Raw genomic sequence first — 11,789 nt, 5'->3', positions numbered from 1 at the left:
CCCTTCCGGTGAAAGCCGGCTTGGGAGAATCTGTCAAACATTTAGTGTTCAAGGTGGGGCCAGCGGGCACCGCATGCTTTTCTTGAGGCCTCTGGTTGGCCAATTCAATTCAATTCAATTTGTATAGCCCAAAATCACAACAACAGTCGTCTCAATGGGCTTCAAAGTAAACATGAACTCAAAAGGATCACGAATACAAAGAGTTCAATAGCCTACGTGCACGATAGAACTTCCGGTTAACTTCCGTGTTTCGAGTGTGAGGCCGACAACTTCCTGTTGGTCGTGTTATTGTTGTGGGGAGTTTTGTTGAGTTGCTAGTTTTGAGTAAATAGGAGCGGATTTCGGGTAAAAGAGAGGCGTTTGGTGTTTCAACGCGTGACAAAGACATCACAACATTGTTTTGTACCCGTGTGCGAATTTGTCAAAGTACAACAGTACTAATATAAGCTTTCATAGCTTTCCAGTAGATGTGTCGGTGAGAGCCGAATGGATGGTGAACACTGCGGGAGGACTTCACCCCAAACAAGACGAGTCGTGTTTCGTATTTGCAGCAATCGGAAAGAAAATGCGTCATGTAAACACGGCGTTCGTAATACTTTGCCCCGGTCAGACTCGTTCGGATCAAAATTTCTTTCCGATCGAGATAGCTGGGTATACCGATCGTTGTTCATGTAAACGGTCATTCCGATCGTGTGTCACTGCTGCTCTGGGTTACGTCATGCATAGACGGTGTTTCGCTGAGAGAAAGCTTTGGAGCGCATATGGGACCGACCAGCGGCTCTGCGGACGCCCCGCGTAAAGCCCCGCTCCGCTGGGTCTCCCCTCTCTTTCACCCCTCACGAGGGAGATGCGGGGGGGGATGCGTGTCCACTGACTGAGGTCTGGACCCGCCATCCGAGCTCTGCGTTCGGGCTCCGGTGCCAGTGGACCGAGTGAACCTCTCTGAGCAGAGCAGCCGGATTTATTAATGTGTTTGAGGGGAGGGTGCTTTGTTACGTGTGCGTTTGTTATGTGTGAGAATTCGGACTGCGAGCCGAACCGCCGCTCTGGGTTAGCGGCTGCCGGACTCACGAGGACAGAGCAGAGCACACAGTGTGTGTGAGCTTAGAGCAGAAATGCCGCTCAGTCCTTAGAAACTGTTCAAAAAAAATCACGACACATGGAATTATGTTTCTAATTGTGCCCCGACAAATAAAGGCTGATCATTTACGTGCAGCCAGGATGCAGATTGCAGCGTTTCCCACATGGTTTGTCCTGGATTTTGTCTCCATCAAAAGGCTAATGTTGTTAGCCCATGTTGTTAGCCTCTCCTAACACTGGGTTGTTCTTCACTTCTGTTCTTCTTCCACAAAAAAAGCACTGACCACACGGATTAAATATAAAATGATAAGCGAACAGGCACTTCATAATATTCATAAAATTAATAAAAGCACGTTTGGAAGATCACCTCGTATGTTACCGAGCTGTTGCATAAATATGTGACAGCACAGGTTTGTTTACAACGGGACTCATTTCCTTTCGGTATTCTCGACAGTATATATTTTAGACACGATATTTTGCCCATGTAACCACGCACTGGTCGACAATCCTATAGATGTCGTTCACGTCGATTTTCGGGAGACCTTGTAGAAAACGGGTGAAATATGCCATCTTTCGCAATCAAAATCTGCCGTGTCGCTGCTATAGAAGTCGCAAACCGGAAATGGTCGGCCTCACACTCAAGGCGGCGGAAGTAGAACTCCTTACTTTCGTGCACGGAGCCTATAGGAAAATACTAAAATGAACTAACAAAGTGTACTACAAGAATAAAGTAGTAAACTGTGATAAATATCAGAAACAATATCAAGAAGATGTTAAAGTATCAGATTCAATTCAATTTGATTTGTTTAGCCCAAATTCACAACAACAGTCTCTATGGGCTTCGTATTGGTAATTGAAAAAGTAAAATATGAACTCAAAAGGATCATGACTACATAGAATTCAACAGGAAAATACTAAAATGAACTAAAAAACTGACTAAACTATACTGGCATCCCTGCCCTTAAAAAACGAAGAAACCTCAGGGGGGGCCACATGAAGGAGGGATCCTCCCCCAGGACGGAGAGGCGATTTACCAGAACTCTTAGAGAAGAATTAACTTATCTAAATCTACAACTACATGTATAAAGTCCGGCAGACGAGCTTCATCCAGACGGAGTGGGGGGGACAGTCGGGGGCGCGAGTCGAGCCTGAGACAGGATCCACAGCCAGGTGTAGGAGCAGGAGCAGAGACGAGGTACTCGGTCAGAGCAGTTCATCTGACCAATAGAACGACTGACAGCTGTTTGTTTCTCTAGAGACGTCTGTTGGATTTTGGCTTCCTGCAGCCAGCAGGTACTTCCGGTTATACAAGGGGGCGGGGTCAATCAGTCCAGTTCTCAAATACTGTCAGTGAGACCAACACCAAACAAACTAAACTAGATAGTCATTAAGACAAGACACGGCATTTACAAGAAAAGGTTTTGAACTCAGTCTCTTGTTCTGGATTGTGAGCCTTTGAAACGACTCAAAGCTGCAGTTTTGTCATTATTGGTGGTAAAGTTCCATCAGGGCCAAGCGGTTCCTGGTCTTGGTTATAATTATTTCCAAAAGAAACTGAACTGAATAATTGGTGGAAAATCTGAATTATTCTGATCCAGAACTCAGCCCATCCATCCTCTGAGTATTTCCAGGATAACATGAATGAACTCCAGCCTGGATTTATATAAAAGGAAAAGAAAAAATACATACTTAAATTATACAATGAGCCAGTCTTTTGAACCGTCCACTTTCGCAAACAAAGACCAACTTCTTGTAATCGAGTAATCATTTCTGCAGGTCAAATTCATGGATCCCAGTAGCATTTCAGAGAGAAATTAAAAGAAACTGAGTTCCGCCGGAGAAATACGGGTGTGGCGAGAAAATCAAATGCGTGAAAGCTGGTAGCCCTGTAAATGCAAACCTTATGATATGACATCATGCAGGTTCTGCAGGGCAAACGGCCAGAAGTGGAACAGACAGAGTTGGCTCCGCCCACATCAATGTTCTTAAAACAGCAATTGGCAAAGTATCTGAAGCTCTTGAACCCCTTCACTGTCAAACAAGACACCCTTAAATCTGAGCACACTGAACGCTTGAAAGAAAGAATTTGTTTCATCGTTTGACCCAGAAGAACCAGAACCGGACCTTTAATCACACAAAGGAGCTCCACACAGAAAAGGCTTCATGACAGTTTTAATCCAAAAAAACCTGCATGAAAGTCCAAAACGAAAGTGAAAAACAATATTTAAAGCTCGTCTTCTTTGACTCTACGGCTGCAGAGAGTCAGTCACTGAAAAATAAATTTTATTTAGAAAACATTGACCCAACATGACACCAAAGGGGTTCAGGCTCACCTTTGACCTTTTTCATTCCTCGTTATGGTTGGAGCCTGGAGAGCCAAACATGGCATATCTTGAAGGCCAGAGCCAAGGACCATGCCTGTGGTCTGATGCTTGAGGCCCTTGTGGCTGTAGAGTGTGCGGTTGAGATCCCTGCTGTTGAGCCATTGAGCCCTGCCTGTGTCTTAGCATCCGAGGTGCGAATCCCTGCAGAGGGTTTGGGAATTGGGCCTCTGACGCTTCCTTGTACTCCTCTTGGGCCTGAGGTGTCCGTCGAGCCGTTCCTTGGGGCTGAAGTCCCGGTGGAAAAGGCATTTGGCGCTGAGACCCTTGCACAAACCTTGTGCCCTGTAGGCCAGGCCTCATCTGGCGGCTTGACTTCTCTGACTGAAGCTCCTGCTTGTTACTAGACTTCTGCTGCTTGGACCTGGCTCCTTGAAGTTCAGGTTGCTCCTGGTAGGTGGGTCTCTGAAGGTACAGGGGGTTCTGCTGAAGGTCTGAAAACTGTGCCTCGGAACCCAGTTTGTGTCTTGTGCTCTGGAGCTGATGATTAGGTTCCTGGACAGGAGACTTGTGGTGCCCAGGTCTCTGTTGGTAGCTTTGAGGCAGTGACTGAGAATTCAGCCGATAACCAAGTCCACCCTGTTGAAACTCTTGCTGGTTACTCGATGTTTGAGGAACAGATTGTTTAAAGTAGTTAGACAACAGGGATCGAGGCCCGTGAGACGGGATCATTTGTTGGTGGCTCTGCCCTTGGGGCTGAGGTCTTCTGTGGTGACTTGGTACCTCAGACTGAGGTTTGTTGGGGTTACCATGACTCTGGGCCCGTTTTCTCTGCTGGTTTTCAAAAACCTTGGCCTCAGGCTTTTGTGAATAGCCATGAATTTGAAGATGAGGTTTCAGCTGGTAGTTTGAAACTCTGGCCAGAGGAGCCTCTGGGTAACCAAGGCTTTGGAAAGCAGGTCTCTTTTGATGCCTCAATACTTGGGCCTCAGGTTTCTCATGGGAATCAGGCATTTGAGGTTGTCTTTGTAGAGTACTTAGCTCCTTATGTGGTTTCTGAAAATAATCACTGGGTTGAAGTCTTTGCCGATTAGATGGCATCTCATACTGAGGTTTCTGGAGGTAACCAGGAGGTCTCTGCTGGGCTGACCCCTCAGGTTGGGGTTTCTCGAGGTAACCAGGAGGTCTCTGCTGGGCTGATACCTCAGGTTGAGGTTTCTGGAGGTAACCAGGAGGTCTCTGCTGGGCTGACCTCTCAGGTTGGAGTTTCTGGAGGTAACCAGGAGGTCTCTGCTGGGCTGACCTCTCAGGTTGGGGTTTCTGGAGGTAACCAGGAGGTCTCTGCTGGGCTGACCTCTCAGGTTGGGGTTTCTGGAGGTAACCAGGAGGTCTCTGCTGGGCTGACCTCTCAGGTTGAGGTTTCTGGAGGTAACCAGGAGGTCTCTGCTGGGCTGACCTCTCAGGTTGGGGTTTCTGGAGGTAACCAGGAGGTCTCTGCTGGGCTGACCTCTCAGGTTGGGGTTTCTGGAGGTAACCAGGAGGTCTCTGCTGGGCTGATACCTCAGGTTGAGGTTTCTGGAGGTAACCAGGAGGTCTCTGCTGGGCTGACCTCTCAGGTTGGGGTTTCTGGAGGTAACCAGGAGGTCTCTGCTGGGCTGATACCTCAGGTTGAGGTTTCTGGAGGTAACCAGGAGGTCTCTGCTGGGCTGACCTCTCAGGTTGGGGTTTCTGGAGGTAACCAGGAGGTCTCTGCTGGGCTGATACCTCAGGTTGAGGTTTCTGGAGGTAACCAGGAGGTCTCTGCTGGGCTGACCTCTCAGGTTGAGGTTTCTGGAGGTAACCAGGAGGTCTCTGCTGGGCTGACCTCTCAGGTTGGGGTTTCTGGAGGTAACCAGGAGGTCTCTGCTGGGCTGATACCTCAGGTTGAGGTTTCTGGAGGTAACCAGGAGGTCTCTGCTGGGCTGACCCCTCAGGTTGGGGTTTCTGGAGGTGACTTTGAAGCCTCTGTTGATGGGCTGGCATTTCAGGTTGTGGTTTTAGGAAGTAACTGTGACTGTTTTGGTGATGTTTGGTTCTCTGTTGACTTGGAACCTCAAGGTCAGATTTGGGGGGAAAACTGAAAACCCCTGGTTGTGTTCCCTGCTGCTGATTTAGTACCAGAGAACTAGGTTTCTTAGAGTAGCCATGATCTTGAGTCTGAGGTCTCTGCTGGCGGCTTGGTACCTCCGGCTCAGATACCTTGAGGTAACCACGATTTTGGGAGTGAGGTCTTTGGAGATGACCAAGTACCTGGTTCTCAGGTTTTTGCAGGTAGCTATACCCCAGAGGCAGAGGTCTTTGCTGGTGACCAAGGCCTGTTTGTTCTTTGTAGTTGGGTGACCAAGGAAGAGATTTTAGCTGGTAGCCAGGTGCCTGGGGTTGAAGCGCTGGTTGGCGTTCTTGCCTCTGACCCTGGTCTTTTCGGTTGGACTGGCTGTGAAGTGCTTTGGGCCCCAATGTTAGGTAATGCATCTCAGAATGAACTGATGGATAGTGAGGAACCTGAGGCTGGGCTGCAGAAACCCGGTACTGTGGTATAAACTCAAAGCCAGGAACCTGCGACTCCCATGTGTCCGACTCAAAGCCACGAGAAGCTGTCAAGCAATCAAAGGGATTAAGAAACTTTCATACTTAAATAAATCACCATCATCAACATACTGCAATGAGTACATCAAAGGAAAAAAAAGACTTTGTTCTAAGAAACTATGACAAAACACGTCAAAGGTAATTTTTACCTGAGCCTTACATTTTACACTTGCATGACTCTTCCTAACGACCAGCAGCCAGAACATCAGCACAGCAGCCAGGTAGGAGGTCCTGGTTATGGAGAAACGGGAGTCATTCACAATCACAATCAGCAGAAACAAAAAGCACTGGAAACACAAACGTTACCTTTGCGTTTGTCCCATGGTTTCAGCTGGTGGGCCACAACTTTCAACAACTCAGTTAACCTGATGAATCAACTTTATTTCTTCTTGCTTTTTACTATGAGAAAGAAGACAAAAAGCTTAGAAACGTCTTAAAAACTTAACTGAAAACAGGTGGAACCAATGTGGGCGGAGCTACTTATGACTCACAGCTGTTTAGGAAATCTTAAATTGCTTCCCTCAAGACAGGAAGAGAGTTTACACTTTAGGATTTTCTATTTAAAATGTGATTTCAAACATCCTGCTTCAATTAAAAGAGAAACGATCCTCATGTCTGAAGCTTCAGGAAAAGCTGTTCAGTGACACCTGCTTGAGACTAAAAGCCAAAGTGATCAAACATAAACCTGCATGAATCCTTTTTCAGACCCACATGTACCAGGGAAACATAATCAGACCATTTCTGAACTAGTTTGGACATTAAAACTCATCCGGAACAGACTGGACCAAAACAGAAAAAGAGGCACTGAAATGGAGAATTGGCCGTGGAGAAGACGAGTGTCAGGAAATACAAAACTGCTCCCACAGCGTCAGGTTGAGGTTTTACTTTATGCAGATGACATTCTTCCGTTCTTCCATGGCATGTTCAGGTTTATATTAACTCAGCTGAGCCATGAGAATGAAGAAGCCTCCTCATCTGCAGTCATGTTCTTTTCTATTGAAGTGAACTCGGATCACAATCTCTTCAAAACATTGGAACATTGGAGTTAAACGTCACAAAAATCCTCCCAAGTGATGCTTATAAACAGTGTACATAAGATTTGACTCGTGACGCCATCTTCATGAATGAAAGCTCCTCCTCTGGAGAACTTTAACAGACGCAGCACAAATGTAAACATTGCTCGGTGAAAAGTGAGAACCAGGAATCTGCTCATTTTTCTTGACTTGAAAGACGTGACGCCATCAGCATCCCAGAGGATGAGATTTCCTGTCGTGATGCGCACGTCATCCCATGAAAAGAATCAAATAATCCTTTCAGACAGACGTTTCCACCATCATCTCTCACTTTGTGAAGTGATTTTATAGGTTTTATTAGCAAACGACATCAGGAGCAGAAAATGTCAATAAAAATGTTCTGAGACATGAAGGCTTATGAATCACTGAACTTTTGAGCAAGTAGAAAACTTTTATTAGTTTTAATGTTCAGGTTAACTGAGTGCAGAGAAAATCTGAGACATTGTTCAAAATGATGCACATGACAGCCCATCTGGCTTCGAGGGCATCAACTTCTCCTTGACAGTCTGTTCTTTGGGCAAACAAAGGATCCACAGGGCCAGACACCGGGTTTCGGTAACATGCAGTCATTACTCCATCTGGATGAGGTTCCCCACTTCAGGAAAAGAACTTTTGTTTTTGTAATCCATCCAAATCAACTGCAACAGCTCAGCTGCTGACTGAACTAACCTCAAATTGGGTCAAATGCTGCCATCTAGTGGGAAGATTAAAAACAGCACATCGTTCAGAGAACCTTTTAAAAGATATAAACATCGATACAAAACAAAGATTAAGACAAGAAAAAAGGAAAATCCCAGTCATTCAATTTAAACTCATATTCCCTTGAAGATTGGAAGAAAAGGTTAAAATGCTGCCTGTGTGGAGAGCTCCACCTCATGGCAGCAGCACTGATGCTCCTTTACATCTTTGCTCTGTAAAAAAAAATTCTAAAAAGGAATTAAGTTCACTTGTGAAGGACTCTAGAAATGTGGGCCAGAAACGTTTCTAAAAGAGTCACATGAGAGGAATGACCCCCCCCCCCCCAGATGGTATTGCTGGTTTAAACCCTGATCGATGAGTCAGGCGTCCCGCCAGCTAAACTGGAGCTTTGGAGCTATTGAACAATTCACTGCCTACATCCTACTTGGAGGCAAAGATCCAAACGTAACCGTTGACTAAGAAACATGTGCAGTTGATGTGACTCGAATCTGAAGTTTCATCACATATCTCCCCGTTTTGAGCCGCTAAGTTCTTTTGCCCCCCCCCCCCATTTCTGAAACGCATGTTTTCTGTTTCCTAGTTTGATTAAAAAGTGACATCTCTGAACCTTACAAGATGCTTGGCACAACATTTTATTTTCCGAGTCCTGTGGAGCCCAAAGAGGGGAAGCAAACCTTCACTGGGATCCAGCCTGAAATGACAGTCATGGGTCAAAGGTGAAGACAAAAGCTGTGAAACATGGAACAAGTCTTACCCTGATCGGGGTCTCTTGGTGAGCCGATGAGAGCAGCCAAAGCTCTGATCCTCGAGCTTTAAGCCAAAGAACAGAAAAAACAACCTCCAACCGGCTGAAGTGGAACTCAGCAGAGTGTGGGGGAGCTGAAGGGCCTTTATTCTTAGAGACTGTTGGTGCCACAACAAGCTCTGGATCTGGGTTCACAATGACAGCATCAGATAGGGTTAGGCTGATGATGGTGGTTCAAAATCTTGGTCTTCTTCACTGAGAAAAGCACAGTCTTCAGACTGGTATGATGGTAAAACTTCACTTGGAACCTGGGGGTTTAGGTTGTAGGACTGTCCTTGAACCTGGGGCTTTGTTTGATAGGGTATCACTTGAGGCTGGGAGTCGGACATGGGGTGAGTCATTGATTGAGGATCTGCATCAATGAATGGCATTTGGGACTGAATCTGGGGTTCTGATTCACGGAAAAGCATTTGGTACAGAGGATCTACCTTGTAAGACACCTCTCGGGCTGCCGGCGTCTGGTGCTCTGCCTGGTAAAGCAAGTCTTGGGCTTGAAAGTGGGGCTCCATCTGCAAAGATGCCACCTGGGACTGAGGCTCTACCTGGTATATCGCCCCCTTAGTCTGAATCTCAGGTTCAGCTTGGCAGGAGGTCATCTGGGACTGAGGATCTTCCTGGTAGGACATTCCTTGGGTGGCCATCTGGTGATCTCCCTGGTATGGAAGGACTTGGTCTTGAATTTTGGGCTCTGTGTGGAAGGAACCCCCTTGAGACTGGAGCTGTGCCTGGTAGGATAACCCGTGGACTTGACTCTGGGGGTCAGTCTGGAAGGATATTAATTTTGTTTGAGGTGCCACTTCATAGGACTGTCCCTGGACTTGTGTCTGGGTCTTTATTTGGTTGGGCTTTCCTTGGACCTGAATCTGGGGCTCAGCCTGGATAGACGCCATTTGGGACAGATGTTTATTTAGGTAGAACAGCTCCTTGGTCTGAGTCATTGGTTCAAGTTGGTAGGGAGCCCTTTGAACCAAAATGTGAGGTGCTGGTTGGAGTGATTCCTTCGGGTTTTGAGGCTCTGTCTGGTATGAGAACAACTGATCCGGATTCTGGGGTTCTGCCACGTAAGGCCTTTTTTGAGGCTGAAAGGGGAATTGCCCCCAATCGGATTCCACCACCAGTGACCTACTCTTGGAGCCACCTTGGTTGGTCCCCTCGTTAGGCTGAATCTGCCGTTGAGCCTGAAACTGAGGAGCAGCTTGATGGCGAATTGCTTGAGCTTGTTGCTGGGGCTCAAGCTGGTGGCCAGGTACATGGGAGTCAGGGTCCACGTGGTAAGACTCTACTTCAGACTTCAGCCATATTTGGGACCAAGGATCCAGCCTATAGCGCACCACCTTGATCTTGTGCCGGGTTTTGGCGCGGTGTTCTGGCTGAAAGTGTGGAAACTGGGCGTGGTAACTGGAGACTTGCTGAGGCTTACTTACATCCACATTTTTAGAGCCGCTTTGAAAGGAAGCTGAAAGCAAATGTGAGACACTGCATTTGTTACTGTGCAGAAAGGATGCAGCATGTTTCTGTCTTACGTTTCACAGGCGAAGCTTGAAGCTCTTCAGAGAACAGCCACAACAGCACAGCACTGAAAAACAGTTTGACAAAGAAACGGTCACATCAGGCAGACATCCCAGCAACGCCACAACGCTCCGTGAAAGTACCATAAAGGAAGTCTCATGGTTTTCCCACCACAGCCAACGCTTCCTCTCTGTCCTCTGAAGCGTTACTGAGAGGGGGGCCGTCCAGGGATTTAGTTTGTTCTCACAGCCAATCAAAGCTCCCTTCCTAAATGACGTACTAGGAACAGGTGGAAGCAATGGACCCAGCTTCAGAACAAAGTGGAGCAGCCTGTTGGTTCTTCCTTCATCATTTAACAAACCACAGCTTTTAAAACGTTTAGTAGTTTTACATCAGAGGTGTGTTGGTGGTTCAGCGGTTTGCTGTTCAGGTTTCTTCACCAAAACTATCTGGGCTTCATTTCCCGGCACATTCTGGAGAAAAATGGGACTTTTAGTTTGGTGGTTTGCCTGTACGGTTCTGAAGGACCAATAGCAGAACAACACAGATGACGCTCGAAACTGACAGAAAATGTGACATGGCTTTGGTTATAACCACACCTGTGATGTGAGAACGTGAGAACCCCTTCAACGGGTTCTATTCTAGGCAGGTAAAGGCAGCTGTTCCTCTGTGTGACGGTTCTGAAGGACCAGAACCACTGGTGGATTTTCTTTGGGTTGAAACTTTTTCACAGAAGGAAATAGTTTCTATGGAAGAGGAAACACAAAGAATGTATGTCCCTGAAAGACAGATGTACAGAACGGAGACGCTCGTCCTGCCCAAAGGGTCCCACAGAGACCAGAAACTAGATCTACTGACACCTTTATGCCAAAGTCGCCGTCGTTTAGGTTTAAAGATGCTCTTATTGGTATTTTGGTGGAGACTGAGCTCAGAATCATCAGAAAACACTGATGCTCTGATCCCAAACAAACGCCAGAGCTTCTCGCTGTCATGGTCTCTGCTGTCGGTCCAGCTTCACGTCTCCCACGTCATGTTATGGGCGGGGCGCGGGGGGCACATGCCTGAAGGAAATCACTATTTTCATAATTAACAATGTCTGGATGTTACAGACAGCTTCATTTAGGATGAATTCAGCACTATACTGCTGGACACTTAGCCATCTGTCCGTCCATCATTTTCTGGACCTGCATTATCCCTATTAGGGCCATGTGGTTGCTGGAGCCTATCCCAGCCACCACTGGGTGAAGGTGGACCGGTCCCCTCTGCAGGAACGTTCACCCTGAAGGGGCAGTTTGGGGTCTCCAATGCAGCTATGCAGCATGATTCTGGACTGTGGGAGGAGCCTGGAGAACCCACACATGAAGAACATGCAAACTCCACACAGAGTGAACCCTGATGGGATTTGAACCTGTGGCAGGGGAGTGGAAACCACTACCCCAGCGTCCAGTCCAGCCAACAGACCATCACATTCACATAGCCCCTCCTTCTCAGAGTTTTGCCCCTCCCATTAGCCCTCTTAATTGATCTTAATTGACCCTCAAAGTGATTGGGGAGGGGGGTCAGCAAAGTGGCAGGCCGTGGTCATGTTGGGGGGGGGGGGCAGTGTGACCTTGGCCTTTGATGTTGTTTGTCTGCCGCTGTGCGTAAATAACGGGTTTCGGTGCAGGAGGTGGAGCT

General features: G+C 47.2%; 2 protein-coding genes across 10 annotated transcripts; both read right to left on the bottom strand.

Moving 5' to 3' along the window:
• Positions 1-3,233: 3,233 nt before the first annotated feature.
• On the bottom strand, positions 3,234-6,484 carry LOC101160288 (extensin). 4 transcript variants are annotated; one of them, XM_023958104.1, is made up of 4 exons: positions 6,333-6,484; positions 6,187-6,257; positions 5,368-6,034; positions 3,234-5,265 (listed from the first exon to the last, which is right to left on the bottom strand). In XM_023958104.1, exons 1-4 carry the CDS (start codon positions 6,347-6,349, stop codon positions 3,426-3,428), a joined length of 2,595 nt encoding a protein of 864 aa, XP_023813872.1. In that variant the 5' UTR covers positions 6,350-6,484; the 3' UTR covers positions 3,234-3,425. The 4 variants fall into 4 exon arrangements, with proteins under 4 accessions (XP_023813872.1, XP_004085229.2, XP_023813871.1 ...); XM_004085181.4 differs by having other exon boundaries at positions 3,234-3,349; positions 3,414-6,034; positions 6,333-6,483; XM_023958103.1 differs by having other exon boundaries at positions 3,234-6,034; positions 6,333-6,483.
• Positions 6,485-7,470: 986 nt separating this feature from the next.
• LOC101160043 (bromodomain-containing protein DDB_G0280777) lies at positions 7,471-10,719 on the bottom strand. Of its 6 annotated transcripts, none has more exons than XR_002289139.2 (7): positions 10,256-10,698; positions 10,127-10,179; positions 9,032-10,059; positions 8,553-8,728; positions 8,411-8,489; positions 7,769-7,832; positions 7,471-7,694 (listed from the first exon to the last, which is right to left on the bottom strand). XR_002289139.2 is itself a non-coding variant. In XM_020700564.2 (7 exons), exons 1-6 carry the CDS (start codon positions 10,270-10,272, stop codon positions 7,770-7,772), a joined length of 1,377 nt encoding a protein of 458 aa, XP_020556223.1. In that variant the 5' UTR covers positions 10,273-10,698; the 3' UTR covers positions 7,471-7,694; position 7,769. The 6 variants fall into 6 exon arrangements, 5 of the variants coding, with proteins under 5 accessions (XP_020556223.1, XP_020556220.1, XP_020556221.1 ...); XM_020700564.2 differs by having other exon boundaries at positions 7,769-7,793; XM_020700561.2 differs by lacking the exon at positions 8,411-8,489 and having other exon boundaries at positions 10,256-10,719.
• Positions 10,720-11,789: the final 1,070 nt, after the last annotated feature.

Source organism: Oryzias latipes, chromosome 9, assembly GCF_002234675.1.
Source record: "Oryzias latipes chromosome 9, ASM223467v1".
In the NCBI taxonomy this organism is placed as follows: Eukaryota; Metazoa; Chordata; class Actinopteri; order Beloniformes; family Adrianichthyidae; genus Oryzias; species Oryzias latipes.
The sequence above is the reverse complement of the archived record's forward strand: the minus strand, read 5'-3'. Positions and strand labels throughout refer to the sequence as shown.